General features: G+C 42.4%; 1 protein-coding gene across 1 annotated transcript in view; it reads left to right on the top strand.

Moving 5' to 3' along the window:
- KCNB2 (potassium voltage-gated channel subfamily B member 2) overlaps positions 1-15,772 on the top strand; it is a gene marked incomplete at its 3' end in the record, with an annotated part of 394,619 nt that extends 378,847 nt beyond the window's left edge. The window contains exon 4 of the mRNA XM_082674834.1: positions 13,613-15,772. Within this exon, the coding sequence (XP_082530960.1) occupies positions 13,613-15,772 (2,160 nt within the window). The remainder of the gene's footprint in view (positions 1-13,612) is intronic.
- Positions 15,773-21,313: the final 5,541 nt, after the last annotated feature.

Genomic DNA, 21,313 nt, shown 5'->3' with positions numbered 1-21,313 from the left:
GGTAGTTTTGGCGCACGGGCTTAGTTGCTCCGCGGCATGTGGGATCTTCCCGGACCAGGGCTCGAACCCGTGTGCCCTGCATTGGCAGGTGGATTCTTAACCACTGAGCCACCAGGAAAGCCCCCGTAAATGGGTTCTTAAACTAGTTTTTGTCCTGTGTGATTTCAGAATGTACACTTAGGGTAAAATTTTATAAAAGAAAATAGTTCTGGCAAATAATATAGTGTGTGTCTCATAATGTTTTCATGTACCAAGAAACTGGTGTTTAAGAGAAAATTTTGTCTGTTTCTATTTCAAAACCTAAAGTTCTGGGCTTCCCTGGTGGCGCAGTGGTTGGGAGTCCGCCTGCCGATGCAGGGGACACGGGTTCGTGCCCCGGTCCAGGAGGATCCCACATGCCGCAGAGTGGCTGGGCCCATGAGCCGTGGCCGCTGAGCCTGCGTGTCCGGAGCCTGTGCTCCGCAACGGGAGAGGCCACACAGTGAGAGGCCCGCGTACCAAAAAAAAAAAACAAAACAGAACAAAAAAAAAAACCTAAAGTTCTTATTGGAATTCTTTAATATGAGGAAATATCATTTTCAAAGACAAATTATGATTTATTTAAGTCAAGGATCACTCAGAGTTTCTACCTGTGTAAGATAATAATGGAGATCTGTCAAGGCTACTCAGTCTCCCTGATAAACTTAGTCATAAACATGGCAGAGTCCTAGAGTTCCCAACTGCACAGCAAGTAAGGTTGAAATTCCAGCTTATAGAGTGGTCCCTCGGCATCTGCGGGGGATTGGTTCCAGGACACCCACGGATACCAAAATCCATGAATGCGCCAGTCCCTTATATAAAATGGTGTAGTACAGCCGCCCCTCCCTATCTGGGGATGCAGGACCCGTGGATACAGAGGGCCGACTGTGAATATTTTTATAATCTCTTCCCTTCTTGCCCTTTCCTACTGTCCTTGCAATGGAAACTTCTCTTCTTGTCTTCATTTGCACCCCTACCCCTATCTGTCCCACACATCCTAGTTTGTGCTCTTCTAAATGCACATCTGAACATGTCATTCCCTTGCTTAAAATGTCTATGGCTTCTCCTCCTGACAGCAGTGTCCTCAAGCTTTAGCGAGCATCAGAATGACCTAGAGGGCTTGTGAAAACACAGGTAGCTGGGCCTCTGTCCAGAGCTTCTGATTCGATATATATGGAATGAGGCCTGCGAATTTGCATTTCTCACAAGTTACTACATAATGTTGATGCTTCTGGTCCAGGGACCACACTTTGAGGAAAACCCACCAAACTGTCCATTAATGCATCCAACAGCCTTCAGGATTGGTCCATTGCCTCACTTCCCAGAAGCGCCCCACCCCCGCTCAGCTCTGTTCCTCCGCCTGCATCAGTCACACCAGACTCCTTGGGTCCCAGAAACCAGGACTGTCGCAAGCTTGTGAAAGCTGTTTACTGCACAGATGACAGAGGCATCGTTCACATTCTAATCTCTTTATTGGTGCCCTCTGGAGGAGACCAGTGCACAGCCTGTACCCTTATATGCAGCAGCCCTGAACTCACCAGGGACTCCTATGGAGGACCCCAGTCAAACAAAATTACTTGGAACTTTCTGAGCAAACCACATAGTCTGGGCTTTGAAGCTTCACTTATCCTGAGAGGTCAGCCTATCGTGCCCATTAACCCCTTTTCTGTGTGGAAACTTCTATCCATCCTTTAAGGCCTCCCTCACAAAAAGAAGATTTATGATTAGAATTGTCCTGAGAGCAAGGAAACATTTTTCCAATAGGAAAAAGAAGGATGATAGAGCTGTAAATACTCCACTGTTCAAAATACCCTGTGTTCAAAATCTGTTTTTTCTCCCTCAGGTTTTCATGAATTATCTTTTCAAAGAACTAGAAAATTGAAGGAGAATAAGAAGGAGAAGAGAGAGGGAAGCTTCTTTTCATTTTCTTATTTTGTTTTAGGTCTTCACACATGTAAGATATTTGTTTATATAGGCACGGTATTTTAACAAATTATACTTGTAAATAAATATTAAATGCAACACTTGTAAGTTTACGCTTTTATGAAGTTTTTTGGTGACTTTCCTCTGATGCTTTACTTTTGGTTACATGGAACAGTGATTGTGTGTGTGTGTGTCTTTTTCATATTCTTTTTTATTGAAGTATAGTTGTATGTATGTACTTTTTAATAGTTAACCTACACTATTAATTCTTCTCAGTGGCTTAACATTTATTGCACAAACCTGAATCCACCCATATCTATACAAGGAACTATCACTTTATTCACTGGTTGGATTAACTGAGGCGCCAAGTCATACTCAGCAAAAAGAAAAGTGATATAAAATGAATACAACACTTTTTTTAAGAAAATGTACCCTTCTGTGAAGGTGAAGCTGAAAGTTACTATGCAGTCAAAAGCAGGCTTCTCAAAGAATAAGGTAAAAAAATTTTTTTAAAAGCAATCTGCTCAACATAATGAAAAAAAACCAGAAAGGATTAATAAAATGACAGAGCTTAAACTAGGAAATGATTATTTTGCTGAAGTTGTAAAGTTGGTCTGTTATCACAAAATGGGGTATTTGTAATATGAATTTCTGTCGTTAAAAAAGTCTATTGCTGGTTAAAGCTTTTTGGCCGACTTTGGACCATGTGGAAGCAAGAGAAAATGACTAGGAACCTATCTTATTATTCTTGGGTAATTAGAAAATACTTGGTTTCTTCAAGGTCTATTCTCCTTTCCTCCAGTCCCTTTTTATGGTTATTCATTTATTTAAAACAGATTTGCGAAGTGTCTGCTCTGTTTCTACCTATAGAAAATAGGTAGTCATTCCCTTCCACAATTCAAAAATCCTGTTTGAGAAACAAAACTATCTTCTGTGAAACTGTCAAATGATTAGTTAAGAAGGTTGTAAGGTTTTATGGGTGTAAGAGATCAAAACTCTGGCCAACTGAAGCTAATACAGGGTGGGGGAGAGAGCTTATTGGAAGGAACTGTTCCAAGGCAGAAATTGAGGGGCTTTGTCTGTCGCTCCTTCTTCTGGGACACTGCTATTAATGTGACTCCATCCAAGCAACTCCTAATCTCCAAGCCTCTCAGTTCAAACTTCAGATTTGCAAGAGGAAGAGAAGCCAATGGGGCCAGCCTGGAGCAAGGATTGCCCCCTGGATCAACATTCCAAGGAGGTAAGGTTGCCAGATCAAATACAGAATGCCTAGTGAATTTCTTATAAACAGCAAATACTTTGTTGTCGCATACAAAAATCTGATTCAGACTTAACTGGGCATCCTGTATCTTTATTTCCTAAATCTGGCAACCTTGCAAGGAGGCAGCTCTGTGAGCGCAGGCAAGGCTGCAAAGGGAGACCACGTGAGTAAATGCAAGAAGTGTGCGCGACCCCTTCTGTGCATTTGGTAACCCAAGAAATAGAGGCTTCAGGCATTCAGAGGAGAGACGCCAGTGTCATCTGGAGTGCAAGGGAGGGCTTCCTGGAGAAGTGGCAGGATTGGGGCAGATAGAGGACAATGGGGGAGGCAGTGCCTGATGGGATGAAAAGGAATGACATGCCCAGGAAGCAGTGAGGGTCCCAGCCTGGCTGGAAGGGGGAATTCAAGCCAGGTCAACCACCAGGCATGAGTAAAAAGGAATGGAAAGATGAAACCAGCTGAAAAACACATGAAAGCATAACGGTCTTTACAAGGGTCTCAAAATTTGAATCACTTACTGATTCCCCACCCACATTGAGGATGAGTCCCACTGGCACATAATTAACAAACCCCTTATGTGGTTTTCGAGAGTAATATTTGTTGACCTTCATTTTCCACTTGCTCACCTTCCCTGAGTTCACTCAGCTCAGGTAAGTGGAAGAGGCGGCATCTTAGGAGGTTGGCAGCTGTTAAGAAAAGTCCAACTTAGGGAATTCTTCTTGATTCATTTTGTACCAAGTAATAAAACTGTCTTTCCTTATGGCCCTCCAACTTATGCCATGCACATGAATACACTCTCTCTGTAGGATGTCAAAAGGACCACCATCTAGGCATTGGAGTCACACAAAGAATGAGGAACTTCTTACAGCTCAACAGGAATAGATGTATGATTTGGGAAGTTCTCGAATAATTATAACAATTAACATTTGGGGGGAATTCCCTGGCAGTCCAGTGGTTAAGACACTACGCACCCACTGCAGGGGGCACGGGTTCGAGCCCTTGTAGGGGAACTAAGATCCCGCATGCCATGTGGCGTGACCAAATAGATAAATGAATAAATAAGTTTAAATAATTAACATTTTTTAGCACTCTACAGCTTGCAAAGTGCTATCATGTATTTTATCTTATTTGTTCTCGTATTAGAATTCTTCAGAGAAGTAGAACCAATAGAATATATATATATATACTCAGATTTTTCCATAACATCTTACAGAAAATCCGAACAAACTTTTTGGCCAACCCTATATATGTAAATGCATATATAGGGGTGTGTGTATTTATACACAGATATAGACAGACAGATAGACATCAAGGAGCTGGCCTCACACAACTGTGAGGACTGGCAAGTCTGAAATCCACAGGGCAAGACAGCAGGCTGAAAATTCAAGTTAAGAGTTGATGTTTCAATCTTGAGCTCAAAATCCACACAGCAGGACTTCCCTGGTGGCGCAGTAGTTAAGAATCCGACTGCCAATGCAGGGGACACGGATTCAATCCCTGAATCCGTGGATCCCACTTGCTGTGGAGCAACTAAGCCCACGCGCCATAATAACTGAGCCTGCGCTCTAGAGCCCACGAGCCACAACTACTCAGCTCGCGCACCTAGAGCCTGTGCTCTGCAACAAGAGAAGCCACCGCGATGAGAAGCCCGCACACCGCAGCGGAGAGTAGCCCCCGCTCGCTGCAACTAGAGAAAGCCTGCGCGCAGCAACGAAGACCCAATGCAGCCAAAAAAATAAATTAATTAATTAAAATTTTAAAAATAAATAAATAAAAGCAATGGCTTTAAAAAAAAAAACCAAATCTTAAAAAAAAAATAAAAAATTCCACAGAGCAGGCCAGGCAGACTGGAAACTCAGGCAAGGTTTCTGTGTGACAGTCTCGAGGCAGAATTGCTGCTTCTTTGGAAAACTTGTCGTCATCTTAAGACCTTCAACTGATTGGACGAGGCCCACCCACGTGATGGAGGATAATCTGCTTTACTCAAAGTCTACTGATTTAAACATTAATCACACCTAAAAAATACCTTCACAAGTTCCAGACTGCTGTTGCATGCAACAACTGGGCACCACAGCCTAGCCAAGTTGGCACATAAAATTAGCCAGCACAGTCCTCAAAACAATGCTCTGTAGGTAAGCAAAACAAGTCTTTATTTTCCACATTTTCTATATGGGAATAATAAGCCCTAGAAAAAAGCTAGTTGTGGTGCCCAAGTCCTCAAAACTAATAGAATAATCAGAAGCAGGATTCAAACTCAGACTTGTCAACTCTAAGTCCCTTACTATTGCCTCCCCTCCACCCACCAGGTGCAGTAGAATCCCTGAATCTTTTGTTTCTTTATCTATAAAGTAAGACATGGCATACTTCAAGATTTCATCTAACTTGATTGTTCTATGATTTTTTTTTTTTTTTACATTCTAGGTATCAAGTTAAATGAAATCCTGTTCAAAGGATATACTCCACTAATTCTCTTTCTTGTGTCCTTCCCCCAAAATCTGTTATTCACACACTAAAGGGAAGAGTCTGAACATTGATGGTGTGCATTCTTGGAGTTAGGCTGAGCAGTCTAAAGAAAAGAGCCATAGTTCCTGCCCTTCAGGGGCCAATAGAGGCAGTAATGTCTGTGTTTCACCAAGCTTGGCCCATCTTCATTTTTACTCTCTGGCTCCTGAAGACTTTGTAAGAACAAATTACCTACAAAGAGGTTGTCTAATCACTGGAGTGGGCGTAAGATTAAAGGTGTCTCTATCTCACTGTTGCTCCTTTCTTTGCAGAGTTACTATGAATGAGATTAAAGTTCCCTTCACCAGCCTTCTACCTAATGACTTGCTTCCCCAAATCTAATCTTTTAAAATAAGAAATGTATCATGGATAGTGAAACGCAGCTTATTTCAGGAGATACCAAGAAAATATTCCAACAGTATCTTTATTCATAAGACAGCCAAAAACTCTCCTCTCAAAAAATTGGTTTCAGATCTGAGAATAAAAACCAAAAGAAAAATTCGATAGTATGCAGAACTGGATTGCTTCTCACATCCCACCCCATCCCAAATGAAAAGCATCATACAGGCTTCCAGCTGACATCTGCTTGTGTGTCGATGACTAAGTCTTTTGAAACCCCTCATTCAGCAGTCCACAGATGGGGGGTGGGGGATTGAATTTCTGGGCTCCTGTTATCCATGGGTCCAAAATAATTAAAAATCAACTGACCCTTTCAGTGATGCTCATTCTTTGCATGAGTCATGTGGTGCTAGCCCATAAGGGATTCATGCTTGTATATGCAAATCATCAGAGAACTTCAGCACAGAATCTCATTCGTCCTGGGAGGGCAAGGGGATATTTGTGAGAAGAAAGGACTGATCGTCAACCAAGGGCCCCCAGCCTTAGAGGAGAGCATCATGGTTTCAAGGAATATGAGATATTAGGACTGCAACCAGTCCTAGATTATTCTTCCTTTGGTGCAAATCACAGGATTTATTTTCTGGTTTGCTGAGTCCAGTAGTCTTCTGGGAAACAGCTAGAAATAGAAGATAGGTAGATGAAAGTCATGATATTTTTACCTACTTCTCACTTCTTCCCTCAACAAATGGTTTGGTCTTTGGCTTACAGGCTCAGAACTGTCATTGTGCTCTGTCCTTTTCCTGAAAATAGAAGAAGTTTCATGTTTCTAATAATGCTCATCACAGACCTTCTTCCTGCCGACTTAAATAAGTTGATTCTCTCCTGAAAATTCTTATAATCACGTTTCCCCATGTTGTTTCCTATTGCTGACCAGGTTTTGTTTTTTTTAATGTACTATATTCCACTAAGAAGATAACACAGGAGTGCTATATAGTTAAGAGCTTATAACTCACTCAGTTTCACCTCTCAGCACATACTTGTCAAAGAAGGAAGGAGAGTTTGGGGGAGATGAGAGAGAGAAAGTATCTGCACTGACCTCAGTGCAAGGCACCCAAGTTCCCATGTGTTTTGGGGGAGTACTGAGGGTTGGTGAATACAAAACAGATTACCACTCAGGAGGCCCAAGCTTGAAAACTTTCTGCATATTTTAAGACTCAAGGCAGGTCAGATTCACCCGAAGCAACCTCAGTCTACCTCTTTCTTTTTTAATTGTGATATAATTGACATACAACATTGATTTAATTTTAGGTGTACAGCATAATGATTTGATATCTGTCTATATTATGAAATGATTACCACAATGAGTTTAGTTAACATCCATCACTTCACATAGTAACAAAATGTTTTTCCTGTGATGCGACTTTTAAGATCTACTCTCTTCTACTCTATTAACCCATTGCTGTACATCCCCGGGACTCAATTTATTTTATTGTTGGAAGTTCATACCCTTTGACCAACCTCACCCATTCCGCCCACACACCCAGCCAACCTCAGTCCAGTTCTTAAATATTGGCAAACTAGATGGTTCAGTCCTAAGGCAGATAAGCTACAGTTATCTGGGTTTGGCATGCAAACCACTGGCGAGGGGAAACAATGTGCTTGAAAGTCTTTAAACTATGAACACGAAATAGGTCTCCAGTTGTATTTAAATGGGGGAGAAGCGGTTTGTGTTCATTATTCCCTCCCAACGCTGACCAAAGGCTTTTTCCAGACGCAACTCCAGCACGTATAGTACTTTCCATTTTACAGATGCTTCATGTGCTTGACCTAGTCTGGTCCTTAACAAGCCTCTCAGGCAGGTGAGGCAACTGGAAGGCACCTCATTTTGCAGATGAGGGCACTGATGTTTGCAGAGGAACCTGGCTTGTCCGCGTGGCCACGGAGGTAGGGCCATGGGTTTTATTTATTTTTTAACATCTTTATTGGAGTATAATTGCTTTACAATGGTAGGTTAGTTTCTGCTGTATAACAAAGTGAATCAGCTATACGTATACATATATCCCCATATCTCCTCCCTCATGCGTCTCCCTCCTACCCTCCCTATCCCACCCCTCTAGGTGGTCACAAAGCACCGAGCTGATCTCCCTGTGCTGTGGCTGCTTCCCATTAGCTATCTATTTTACATTTGGTAGTATATATAAGTCCATGCCACTCTCTCACTTCGTCCCAGCATACCCTTCCCTCTCCCCATGTCCTCAAGTCCATTCTCTATGTCTGCGTCTTTATTCCTGTCCTGCCCCTAGTTCTTCAGAACCATTTTTTTTTAGATTCCAAATATATGTGTTAGCATATGGTATTTGTCTTTCTCTTTCTGACTTAGTTCACTCTGTATGACAGACTCTATGTCCACCCACCTCACTACAAATAACTCAATTTTGTTTCTTTTTATGGCTGAGTAATATTCCATTGTATTTATGTGCCACATCTTCTTTATCCATTAATCTGTTGATAGACACTTAGACTGCTTCCATGTCCTGGCTATTGTAAATAGAGCTGCAATGAACATTGTGGTACATGACTCTTTTTGAATTATGATTTTCTCAGGGTATATGCCCAGTAGTGGGATTGCTGGGTCATATGGTAGTTCTATTTTTAGTTTTTTAAGAAACCTCCAAACTGTTCTCCATAGTGGCTGTACCAATTTACATTCCCACCAACAGTGCAAAAAGCTTCCCTTTTCTCCACACCCTCTCCAGCATTTATTGTTTGTAGATTTTTTGATGACGGCCATTCTGACCAGTGTGAGGTGATACCTCGTTGTAGTTTTGATTTGCATTTCTCTAATGGTTAGTGATGTTGAGCATCCTTTCATGTGTTTGTTGGCACTCTGTATATCTTCTTTGGAGAAATGTCTATTTAGGTCATCTGCCCATTTTTGCATTGGGTTGTTTATCTTTTGGAAATTGAGCTGCATGAGCTGCTTGTAAATTTGGGGGATTAAATCCTTTGTCAGTTACTTCATTTGCAAATATTTTCTCCCATTCTGAGGGTTCTCTTTTCGTCTTGTTTGTGTTTTCCTTTGCTGTGCAAAAGCTTTTAAGTTTCATTAGGTCCCATTGGTTTATTTTTGTTTTTATTTCCATTTCTCTAGGAGGTGGGTCAAAAAGGATCTTGCTGTGATTTATGTCATAGAGTGTTCTGCCTACGTTTTCAGTTTATTGGTTTATTTTTGTTTTGAGGTGCAGGTCCTGTCCCTATTCTTTTGTCTCTGTTTTTTCTTTTTTCTTTTACCCTGCCCAGGTATGTGGGGAGTTTCTTGCCTTTTGGGAGGTCTGAGGTCTTCTGCCAGCATTCAGTAGCTGTTCTGTAGGAGTTGTTCCACGTGTAGATGTATTTCTGATGTATTTGTGGGGAGGAAGGTGATCTCCATGTCTTACTCCTCCGCCATCTTGAAGGTCTCATCAGGCCATGAAACAATTCCTTGTCCTGTGTTCTTTCCACCACAAAACACCCACTATCTTCAAAAGATATAAAATCAACAAGTTGGTAAATAGGGGCAAATTTCCACCTGCCTTACTTCTCTCACAAACAGAAATCGATGCAACCAACTTTTGGGACCCAGTAACGCCAGTGCCAGGAGCCCTGTTCTTACCTCTGTGTAATCCTCTGAAAGTCTGTGTCTAAGTGAAGAATTAAATCATTATCCAGGCAATGCAAAAGGGAAGAAAAGTGTTATCCAGAAAGAATGTCTATTTCCAGTAACTAAATGCTTGGAACATACAGAGTATGATGTTTTACAAAACCTTCACATTTGAATCTTTTATTTCTTAAGCAACAAAATTATATGTTGGCAATTCAACCAAAACGATGGGCTCAACTGTGACTTGTCCTTGGTTTGGTTTGCAGACGTGAATGGAATTAGCGCAATGTTTTAGTTGAGAAAGAGACTCGCCACATGTTAGAGGTGAAAGGAATCTTGGAAATGATGTAATCCAAATTCCAAGGGGGTTGACGGATATCACCCAGGTAATTGTTTGGAATTTCCATTTCATTTGCGATATACAAACATAAGTCTATTTGCTGGAGCCGAAAGAGCCAGCTCTGGAGGCTGGTTATTAGAGGTGACAGGATTAAAAACCTAACTTGTGCATCGTTATAATAAATGAAGCAATACGTAAATGCCATAAGGGTTTGCTGTACCAAAGTAAATATCCATGTTTAGAGGTGTTTCCTGTAGCTTAGAGCAAAATTTCACATTTGTTCTATTTATTGTGTTAAAAAAAAAAAACTCTACCATAAAACAATAACCTTGCGTTTGGCTTATTGCATCACACGTCATCCTTGGTATATATTGAATAATTTGTCTAAGGTGCTGTCTTTCTTGGAGAATTCCAAGTTTCACAAGATATTTAAAATAAACCATTCCTTTACATTGATAGCAAATGGGTTTTGACAGATTGAACATGAGACAGAGAATAATGCACTGCAATACCTTATAGTTTAACATGAATGTGGGGTTGCTAAGGACTTGAGTGATTGGATATTTTTTCTTGAGTAATTCCTTTTCTTCAAGAATGTCCTTCAAAGCATGCTGTGCCCGTGCTAAATTTTCAGGTGTTAAAAGTAGCCACATTCATTAAGTTGCCATCAACCAGACCATAGACTAAGTCAGAACTATACAATGTTCATTATTTCCCAAAGTTACATACGAAAGTAAAATGACCTACAATCTCGGTCAGATTGTGGAGTCATGGAAAACCTGAAGGTCCACCTTGGATCGTCCACTTTGTTCTTTGTCTAAAAGGTTGGAAGATAGTAGAATGGTTTCATTCGTATTTCTGCTTTTCTCTTGCTCTTGCCCTAAATAAAATGCATCCAAAACAGGCAGGTGAACAGATAAGAAGATATGGAAAATCTAGAATATAGATTATCAGCACAAGAATGCTGGCAGCAATCCCAGTACTTAAAATGCCCAAAGGTATATCAGGAACAGTGTGACCGTCTAGAAAATACAGAGGAACCTAGTTCCTTATGGTAAGAACATAAGAGTAAACGGAATCTGACCAATGCTTCCTAAGAATATTTAAGTGACAGAATATTGTAAATGTCCCCCTTCCATTGGCCCCCGAGGGGAAAGCTTTGAGGTGAGCATTCCCAACGTGTCCTTAATAAACCCTCTGAATCCATTATCCATGGGTTTATCTAAACCTTCTTGAGGGGATTTCTAACTTTAGCCTTCACAGTCTCTGGAGTAGATGAAGAGAACCTTTATTCTACTGTCATTCATTGATCCACATTTTTAAAGGAACTCCTAAAGTATACTCAGGTAAAAAGTACTTAGTTTTGCTTAAGAAAAAATTATAAAACACTAGTAATTCAGTACTGTTCTTTTTTTTTTTTTTAATTTATTTATTTATTTTTGGCTGTGCTGGGTCTTCGTTTCTGTGCGAGGGCCTTCCCCAGCCGTGGCAAGCAGGGGCCACTCTTCATCGCGGTGCGCGGTCCTCTCACTATCGCGGCCTCTCTTGTTGCGGAGCACAGGCCCCAGACACGCAGGCTCAGCAGTTGTGGCTCACGGGCCCAGCTGCTCCGCGGCATGTGGGATCCTCACAGACCAGGGCTCGAACCCGTGTCCCCTGCATTAGCAGGCAGACCCTCAACCACTGCGCCACCAGGGAAGCCCCTCAGTACCGTTCTTTAAGTTAAGAAAACTTAAATCTTTACTTCATTTCTGCAGTGCATTCGGGAACAAACTATGGTTTTCACTCTAAAGTGATTTAAGAGGAAAGATGGGAGCTGGAAGAAACAGGAAGAAAAAACAATGAAAGGTATAAATGAGGCATAAGAGGAGAAAAGAGCAAGGGTAAAGAGAATAACCCAGAAGTAGAGAAACTTAGAAGGATAAAGAGGAGAGAAGTTCAGAAGTCCTGATGTCAGTTATAGATAATTTTTTTCACAGTCTCATGTTTACTGGGATGTGTGGCCTCAGGATGTTTAACCATTGTCTACTGAATACTGAATTTCTAACTTAAACAGTGTCAGGATACTTTTCTCAGAGCTACAGATAATAACAGGGATACCTCTTGAGGTCATTGGCAAAGGTCAGATGAAACCAAGCCAGACCTAACCTAGGTAAGAGAGGTTTCCTACTTCACCAAGAATCATGTGTTCCAGACGCACAATCTGTACTAAGCAAAGAAGTGCTTTATTCTGTTGCCCTCAAACCTTCATCTTCATGCTTTGCCTTATCGATCTAGAACACTGGGTTACAGTGAGGAAAGCCCTGCTTAAGCTGTCTATACCCTGCATGGTTTTACAGATTTCCCACATACCTGTTCTTAGTCTTCGTCTTTCCAGACTGAAGTCCTGTTCATTTCAGCCTCTAACACTATGAGTAATTTTCATTTATTTAGTGATGTCTGTGTGCCGGGTAATCTTCACAGCAGCCATGAAATAACTACGATCGTTGTCTTCATTCAACAGATCTGTAAACTGAGACATAGAGAGGTTAAGTAACTCGCCCAAAGTCACACAGTAAGCGATAAAGCCAAGCTCAGAGGTCAGGATGACTGACTCCAAAATTCAGTCACTGATCCTCTTTTTACTTCTTATTGAGCGCTTCCTCTCTCCTTCCACATCTGATATGGTGCGGCCCTGCCTCTGCCCCACGGGGATCCCTGAACCGAGATCACCATGGACAATCTTCAAGTTCTTTGTTCTGAAACCTTTCTCAACTGAATGAAGTTAGCTCACAACCCTCCTCTCCCGCCAGAGGCTGGCCAGAGGCCACATAGCCCAGGGTGGGGGCTCCCTCACTTCAGTGCTTACCACACAAATCGCACGTGTTCTATGGAAACATTGTTGTACTGAGGCCATATTATCTCTCCACGCATAGGTCTGCATTCGCGTTTTTAGTTGTAGACTAAAACTTCTGGCAATCATGAATTTTTTCTAGCTAATATACCATGTATGGCAATTCATGTAAGGAAACATAAACCAGGTGGTTAAGAGAGAAAAATTACAAATAACTAAGAGAGGAGAGATGACGATTCCCCGAAAACTCTTCCAAAGGTGCCTAAGAACAATGGGCAAGGGGGGGGGAGGTGGGGAGAATGGATTTTTTCAAATGGCTTAGACCCTAGAATTAAAAAGTATATTACATTAGGCTTCTTTTTATTACTGTTAATTTTTACTGAGAGTAGAGTTGCTTTACAATGTTGTGTCATCGTCTGCTGTACAGCAAAGTGAATCAGCTGTACGTATATGTATATCCTCTCTTTCTTGGATTTCCTTCTCATTTAAGTTACCACAGAGCATTGAGCAGAGTTCCTTGTGCTGTGTAGAACATTCTCATTAGTTATCTGTTTTATACACATTAGGCTTCTAAGTGAAATGAACTCATAAAAAGTGGACGTATTTGTATTAGTTGGAGAATTTGGGGTTGTAAAGTCACCTTCTTGGAATACCTTTGAGCAAGACATATCCTTTAAAGAATGGTGAACGCATATGTCTCCTAGCTGCCTGAGCAACTAAGAGGCCTTGCTGACCTGACTTTCTTTTCTTTTCCAGATCTTGGCTATCGTGTCCATCTTGTTCATCGTACTCTCCACCATTGCGCTGTCTCTCAACACGCTACCAGAGCTGCAGGAGATGGATGAATTTGGACAGCCCAATGACAACCCCCAGTTAGCCCACGTGGAGGCCGTGTGTATCGCCTGGTTTACCATGGAGTACCTTTTACGGTTCCTGTCCTCACCAAATAAATGGAAGTTCTTTAAGGGCCCACTGAACGTTATCGACTTGCTGGCCATCTTGCCGTATTACGTCACCATTTTCCTCACGGAGTCCAACAAGAGCGTGCTGCAGTTCCAGAACGTGAGGCGCGTGGTCCAGATCTTCCGAATCATGCGTATCCTCAGGATCCTGAAACTCGCCAGACACTCGACGGGCCTGCAGTCCCTGGGTTTCACCCTCAGGCGGAGTTACAATGAACTGGGCTTGTTGATACTGTTCTTGGCCATGGGGATAATGATATTCTCCAGCCTGGTGTTTTTTGCCGAGAAGGACGAAGATGCTACCAAGTTCACCAGCATCCCGGCCTCATTTTGGTGGGCCACCATCACCATGACCACCGTCGGCTACGGTGACATCTACCCGAAAACATTATTAGGAAAGATCGTGGGCGGCCTCTGCTGTATTGCAGGCGTTCTGGTGATTGCCCTTCCTATCCCAATCATCGTGAACAACTTCTCTGAGTTCTACAAGGAGCAGAAACGCCAGGAGAAGGCCATTAAAAGGAGAGAGGCTCTCGAGCGGGCCAAGAGGAATGGAAGCATCGTTTCTATGAACTTAAAAGATGCCTTTGCTCGCAGTATGGAACTGATAGACGTGGCTGTGGAGAAGACCGGAGAGTCGGCCAATACGAAAGACTCCACGGGGGATAACCGCCTCTCTCCAAGCCGGTGGAAGTGGGCCCGGAAGGCTCTGTCGGAGACAAGCTCCAACAAGTCTTACGAGAATAAGTACCAGGAGGTCAGCCAAAAAGACTCCCACGAGCAGCTGAACAACACTTCTTCCTCCAGCCCACAGCATCTGAGCGCCCAGAAACTGGAGATGCTGTACAACGAGATCACCAAGACGCAGCCTCACTCCCACCCGAATCCCGAGCGCCAGCAGCAGCCCGAGAGGCCGTCTGCGTACGAAGAAGAGATAGAGATGGAGGAGGTGATCTGCCCGCAGGAGCAGCTGGCCGTGGCGCAGGCCGAGGGCATCGTGGACATGAAGAGCACCTCCAGCATCGACAGCTTCACGAGCTGCGCCACCGACTTCACGGAGACCGAGAGGTCGCCCTTGCCGCCGCCCTCCGCTTGCCACCTGCAGATGAAGTTCCCACCCGACCTCGCCCGGATAGAAGAGCACCAAAGAGCCAGGGCCCCCCCATTCCTCACCCTAACCCGAGAGAAGATGCCCGCGGCCAGGGACGCCAGCCCAGAATACGCTCCAATCGACGTAACTGTGAACCTCGACTCCAGTGGGTCCCAGGGTGGGCCCCACGGCCCCTCGCAGTCGGACAGTGCCGCCGAGAGCCCGAGGAGCTCGCTGAAAGGCAGCAACCCACTCAAGTCCGGATCGCTCAAGGTGAACTTCAAGGACAACAGAGGCGGGGCCCCGCAGACCCCACCCAGCACGGCCAGGCCGCTGCCGGTCACCGCGGCGGACTTCCCACTCACCGCCCCGCAGCTCATCAGCACCATCCTCTTAGAAGAAACCCCCTCCCAGGGAGACAGACCCTTGCTGGGCGCCGAGGTTCCGGCACATTGTCAGGGACCCTCCAAAGGGCTGACGCCTCGGTTTCCCAAGCAGAAACTCTTTCCTTTCTCATCCAGAGAGAGGAGGAGCTTCACGGAAATAGACACGGGCGAAGACGATGATTTCTTAGAGCTCCAAGGGACCACGAGGCAGGACAAGCAGGCGGACTCCAACCCGAACTGCTTTGCAGATAAGCCTAGTGACGGAAGAGACCCTTTACGAGAAGAGGCCTCTGTGGGCGCTTCCTCTCCACAGGACACAAGTCACAACTGTAGGCAAGACATTTACCATGCTGTGGCGGAAGTTAAAAAGGACACCAGTCAAGAAGGGTGCAAGATGGAAAACCACTTGTTTGCCCCAGAAATTCATTCCAACCCAGGAGACACAGGTTACTGTCCCACACGTGAAACCAGCATGTGACTAGTTACAAAGGCAATAATAAAAACAAAAACAAACAAACAAAAAACTTGTTTCTTAAAAATGCGGTTAATAATGCCTGTGAACTAAAAAGTGGGAAGCCCCTCTCCCCAAAACAGTGCATAAAATGTTATTTTTGCATGGCATGAACAGTTTAGTTTAAGTACTGTTTAAATAAAGCATCAAGACTGCATTTTGTAACAAACAAACAAAAATGACTGAAGAACAGTGAACAAATAAAGAGAGCTCTATTACGAACCGGTATTCTGCAATGTCTGACATTTTTGATCCTTTCATTTCAAATTGTAGACAGAGTTTCGACTTTGAGCTTTTCCGTTACAATGAATTTTAGAATTTGCACATGAAAGGATGAAATGTCATTGCATGAGTTCGTAATTGCCAGGCAAGGTGCTTTGAGCTTGCGAAATGGGTAACTTTGTAAATAACGGGGCTTGGGATGCAAAAGTGTCAAGAACAGATGGAAAGAAGTTTCTGAGACACAGGCACCTCCTTCACAGCTACTGCCTGGAGGAGCTGTACAGACTTCTTGTTGCAAAATTGCAACCTTTTCTTAAAGCATCCCACATATCTTGCTTTGGGTTATAAAGCTCTTATAAGTACATCTGTTTAAAGGAATACAGTATTTTTATTGACTTGTGATATAACTCATAGGGTACATTTTTCTTTTTTGCTTCTGCTTAGTTGTGGCATTTATGGTTTTATTTATAAATCATGGAAATAGGCAAGATGTAATGACCAGATATCCAAAAACTTGGAATTGCAGTTTGAAATTTTGCCAGTCAATTATATATCACTAATATCATGGGGGAAAGTATGTATCATGCCACAACCTATTACAGAAATGCATTTTTTAAAAACCTGAACATACTTAAAAGGTGATATTATACAACTAAACTTTTTTTTAATGTCCCTCCACTTTTGGAAAGCAGTTCTTTAAAAAAAAAAAAGAAGAAGAAGAAGGGGACTTCCCTGGTGGCACAGTGATTAAGGATCCGTCTGCCAATATGGGGAACATGGGTTCAACCCCTGGTCCCAGAAGATCCCACATGCCGCAGAGCAACTAAGCCCATGCACCACGACTACTGAGCCCGGGCGCCTAGAGCCCGTGCTCTGCAAGAAGAGAAGCCACCACAACGAGAAGCCCGCGCACCGCAACGAAGAGTAGACCCCGCTCCCCGCAACTAGAGAAAGCCCGCGTGCAGCAACAAAGACCCAACGCAGCCAAAAATCAATAAAATAAATAAAATTTTTTAAAAATGTATGTTGACCATCTAAAGACGACTGTATTTTCCACTTGAATCCAACATAACCTTTTCTGTCTAAAGATCTAAAGATAGAATGTAGACATGCCAAAATGGGAATTCCAAAAAGTGACTTTTGGCAAACTAAAAGCAGCGTTGTTTAAGTAAGACTGCCACCCCGCCCACCTGTACCCCGTAGATAGAGTTGGGTTTGGAAATGAGTTAACATATAAAGAACCCTGGCCTGGGACTTCCCTGGCAGTCCAGTGGTTAAGACTCCACGCTTCCACTGCAGGGGACACAGGGTTCCATCCCTGTTGGGGAGCTAAGATCCCGCATGCCACATGGTGCGCCCAAAAAAAAAAAAAAAAACCCTGACCTGATAATGGGTCACCCATTATTTCCCAGTGAGGGGAGAAAACACTGCCACCTGGGGAAGGCCACAAACGCCAGTAGCACCATCCAGTGATTGCAGCATCTAGAAACACCCCGTGTTTCCAACGCCCCCAAGAGATGGAGGATTATCCTAGTTGAAAGCAATACTTCCAGCATTTCGACTGAGAACAGTGAAATCCAGAGGCGTTAGGATATGGCTAGTGACTGTCCCGTTAGTGAAGACTGTGTAAAACCCAGGTCATTTGGATCAAATTTGCCTCACAGGAAATCAAGGCTCTAGCTCGATATGCAACTACCTGATGGGTGATCCTGGATGAGCCTTGAAATCCTCTCTTAGTTTCAGTTTTACCCCGATAAAAATCAAGACAAATTATTTCTAAGGTACCTTAAGACTGCAAATTAATATGATTCCTTGATCTCTCAGGAATGTGCAAGTTTGCCTCCACGTAATGCATTTTGTACGTGTGTGTGGGTGTGGATGTATAGTTCCGAGAAATAGGAAAATTCTGGGCCCAATTTAAAGCACAACTTTTTGTTTAAGGAAAAAAAATTCTAAATTTTATTCTATTTTTAAAAGAAAAAAAAAAAACACCAGAAAAAGGACAACCCAAATATTTAGAACCTCACTTAAGACTTTAAGAAATAACATGTCTTTATTAACAAAATCTGGTCATTATGTCTCAGATAAGAAAACAAGTTTTGACCTTAGCTGAAATCCAAGCAGCCCTACTGCTAAAAATAATTCTAAGCATTTCTTTTTCACTGTGCTTATTAGAATTTCCTGATGGTTTTTATGTTTGTTTCAGAGCACAACCTTTAAGAGTTTATGGTCATTAATCATTGATATTTACATCACTCATACTTATCTCAGTGTCTGAAACTAAATGTTGCTCAGTTTTTGTAAATCTAGAGTGTCTGAATTTTCTATATATAATTTTTCAAGTAAACAGATATATCTGCTGTTAGACAAATAGCAAATAAGTCATGAAAATTATTTTCTTTACATAGTCTCATGAAGCAGTTATTTTGTAATGTCTCTGTACTGATGAATCTGAAGTTTTTAAAAGTTATCTGGTAGTTTACTAACGCCGACCTTTCTCATGTCCATTAGGCCTTTCACTGACAATCCTGCTCCAGAATGCTTAATGTTAGAAGTCTTTCCTAGATAAGGAATTCTAGACATTCTCCCCAAAGGCCTTCTCCCTAAAAGCTTTTCCCCTTTAATATTTTTCTTAAGTTTTAAAGAATTTTCAAGAACCTCCTATGGAAAGTTTAACCTTCAATTCTTCTCAGCCGCCCTGAGCCAAAAGTCTTCAGCTAGGAAAAAATAAAATAAAATCTCCTCTAAAAAAAACTTTGGGTCTTCCCTGGTGGCCCAGTGGTTGAGAGTCCGCCTGCCGATGCAGGAGACACGGGTTCGTGCCCCGGTCCGGGAAGATCCCACATGCCGCGGAGCGGCTGGGCCCGTGAGCCATGGCCGCTGAGCCTGTGCGTCCGGAGCCTGTGCTCCGCAGCAGGAGAGGCCACAACAGTGAGAGGCCCGTGTACCACAAAAAAAAAAAAAAACTTTAACTTTGTTGTTTCACAGGGAAGCACCTAGGGTTCCCAAAATGCACTTGTGCAGTGCTTCCTTAACCTTTTCAATGAACTGCACCTAATGCAGAGAATGAACATATTTGCCTGAACTGGTCTGGGAATAGACCAAGCACAGAGTTCTTGCAAAGTCTTATGTTTTCCATTAAAAAGTCATGAAAGGGGCTTCCCTGGTGGCGCAGTGGTTGAGAGTCCGCCTGCCGATGCAGGGGACACGGGTTCGTGCCCCGGTCCGGGAAGATCCCACATGCCGCGGAGCGGCTGGGCCCGTGAGCCATGGCCTCTGGGCCTGCGCGTCCGGAGCCTGTGCTCCACAACGGGAGAGGCCATGGCAGTGAGAGGCCCGCGTACCGCAAAAAAAAAAAGTCATGAAAATGCTGCATTTTACTTCGTAACATATGTTTCAATATCAAAGAAATCATGTTTTCTCTTACTTACTGACTAGTAAAATGGATACTCTTTTAACTTCAAATACCTCTTTCGTACCCCCTGGAAAACACATCCCCAGTTTGAGAAGCACTGCCTAAGTGGTGGGGACATAGGCTGTTTCCCTGAGGGGCCCTGGAGGTTTCTGCTGCTGGGAGAGCTTGCTCATTGTCACCTGGCTCAGTGACCAGGGACAAATGTCGACAAGGAAAGACTGTTTGAATGAACTCAAAATAACACAGTCCCAGGCACTGTTAATTCAGTTCTGCTGGCTATCCTAACGGGTGTAAATTGCCACAAGATTGTTTTAGCTTAAAGCTTGAGATCGATCACAAGAGGATAGAAATGGGTGCACGGATATATGTCTTGAGTTGGGCCACAAATACAGGAGTGACACCCTGAATGCCTAGTGTTCACCTAATTAGTCTCTAAACATTTTCACTAGAAATTTCTCCACTCCGGCACAGCCAACAGGTTTGACGCAAGCACTTAGATCAAGCATTATCCTGATATGAACTAGATTTGGTAACAAGAATAGTGCCAAGCATCTGTTCCCATTAATTTCTTGTCAAAACAGTCTCACTGTCACGTAGACATGAGGAAAGTCAACAATTCAACTATTTTCTCTTGGAATTTGAATAGAAAAAAAAAAAGCCTTATGTATGTAGAGTATTTTAAGAGTTTTTGGTCATGCTTAATACTCAGCCTTCTGAATCAGGTATTGTTTATCAATAAAAGACCAGCGAGGTTAGGAATCTTGTTCAAGTTCACACTGGTCACTGGTGAATAGTAGAACAAGACCTCGTCCACATCCTCTGGCTTCAAGTCCAGCATTCCAATAAACAACAGGAAAATATGTTTAGTTAAGGAGGTTTTTTCTATCAATATTTAAAATTACGTAAATAAAAGCAGAGGTGCATTTATCGTCATGCAGTTTTCTTAAAGCAGCAGTGGATCATGCCAAATGTTAATGACTTGAGATAAATGACATTGACCATCTTTAGCACATATGTTTGCCCATTCGGGATTCTGGTTATAAGGTACACATTCCTGGGTCAAAGAGAAGAATTTATTACTCATGATGTAACGTGAATATACATTAGACAGAGGGCTGAAGGAAGCCACTTGATTTTCTACAAAAAAAAGAACTTCAGAGCCATTAATACTTCAAAGTTCAAAAATACTGTCTAACAGATTTTGATTGGCATTTCACTATTCATTCATTCAGTAAATACTAGGTGAGCGCCCCTGTATTCTACAGAAGGCATCGTGCTTGGTGTTAGCGTACAGCTCCCAGCCTCCTGGAGCTTATTACTGCCTTGCCCATTTAAAACCAGGCTGAGAAAAAAAAACTTTTTAATAATAAATAAAAATTTTAAAAATAAATAAAACCAGGCTGAGGATCATTTGGGTTACTGGAAAGTGTCTCTTCTGAGTATGCAAAAATTATTCAATTATCAAACCGGGGAAGCATATGACAGGAACAAGTGAAATACCTTTCCAAAGAACTGTTTTCCTAAGAAATAGATGGAGGATATAAATGGAAGACTGGTACATAATTATTTTTGAATCACAGTTTAGATTTACATTTGAGATAAAAAATTGTTAATCTGATTGAGTAAAGTTATGGGTTGTCTTTCCTTATTATCTGATAAATTGAAAAATAATTTTTTAGTTAGATATATTGCTTTTCAAAATAGCTAATAATAGTCTATCACCAATAACTAGAGCAAAATTTGATGCCAGTTTAAAAAAATCTCTAACAAATTTTATATTTTAATAGTGTGTTGATGGTTATTGGGTGAAAAACAAAACATTTTAATGTTTTTTCTTACTTCTTATTGACTATAGGCAACATGTTAGCAAT

The sequence above is a fragment of the Grampus griseus genome (assembly GCF_964374135.1).
Source record: "Grampus griseus genome assembly, chromosome: 17".
In the NCBI taxonomy this organism is placed as follows: domain Eukaryota; kingdom Metazoa; phylum Chordata; class Mammalia; order Artiodactyla; family Delphinidae; genus Grampus; species Grampus griseus.
The sequence above is the reverse complement of the archived record's forward strand: the minus strand, read 5'-3'. Positions and strand labels throughout refer to the sequence as shown.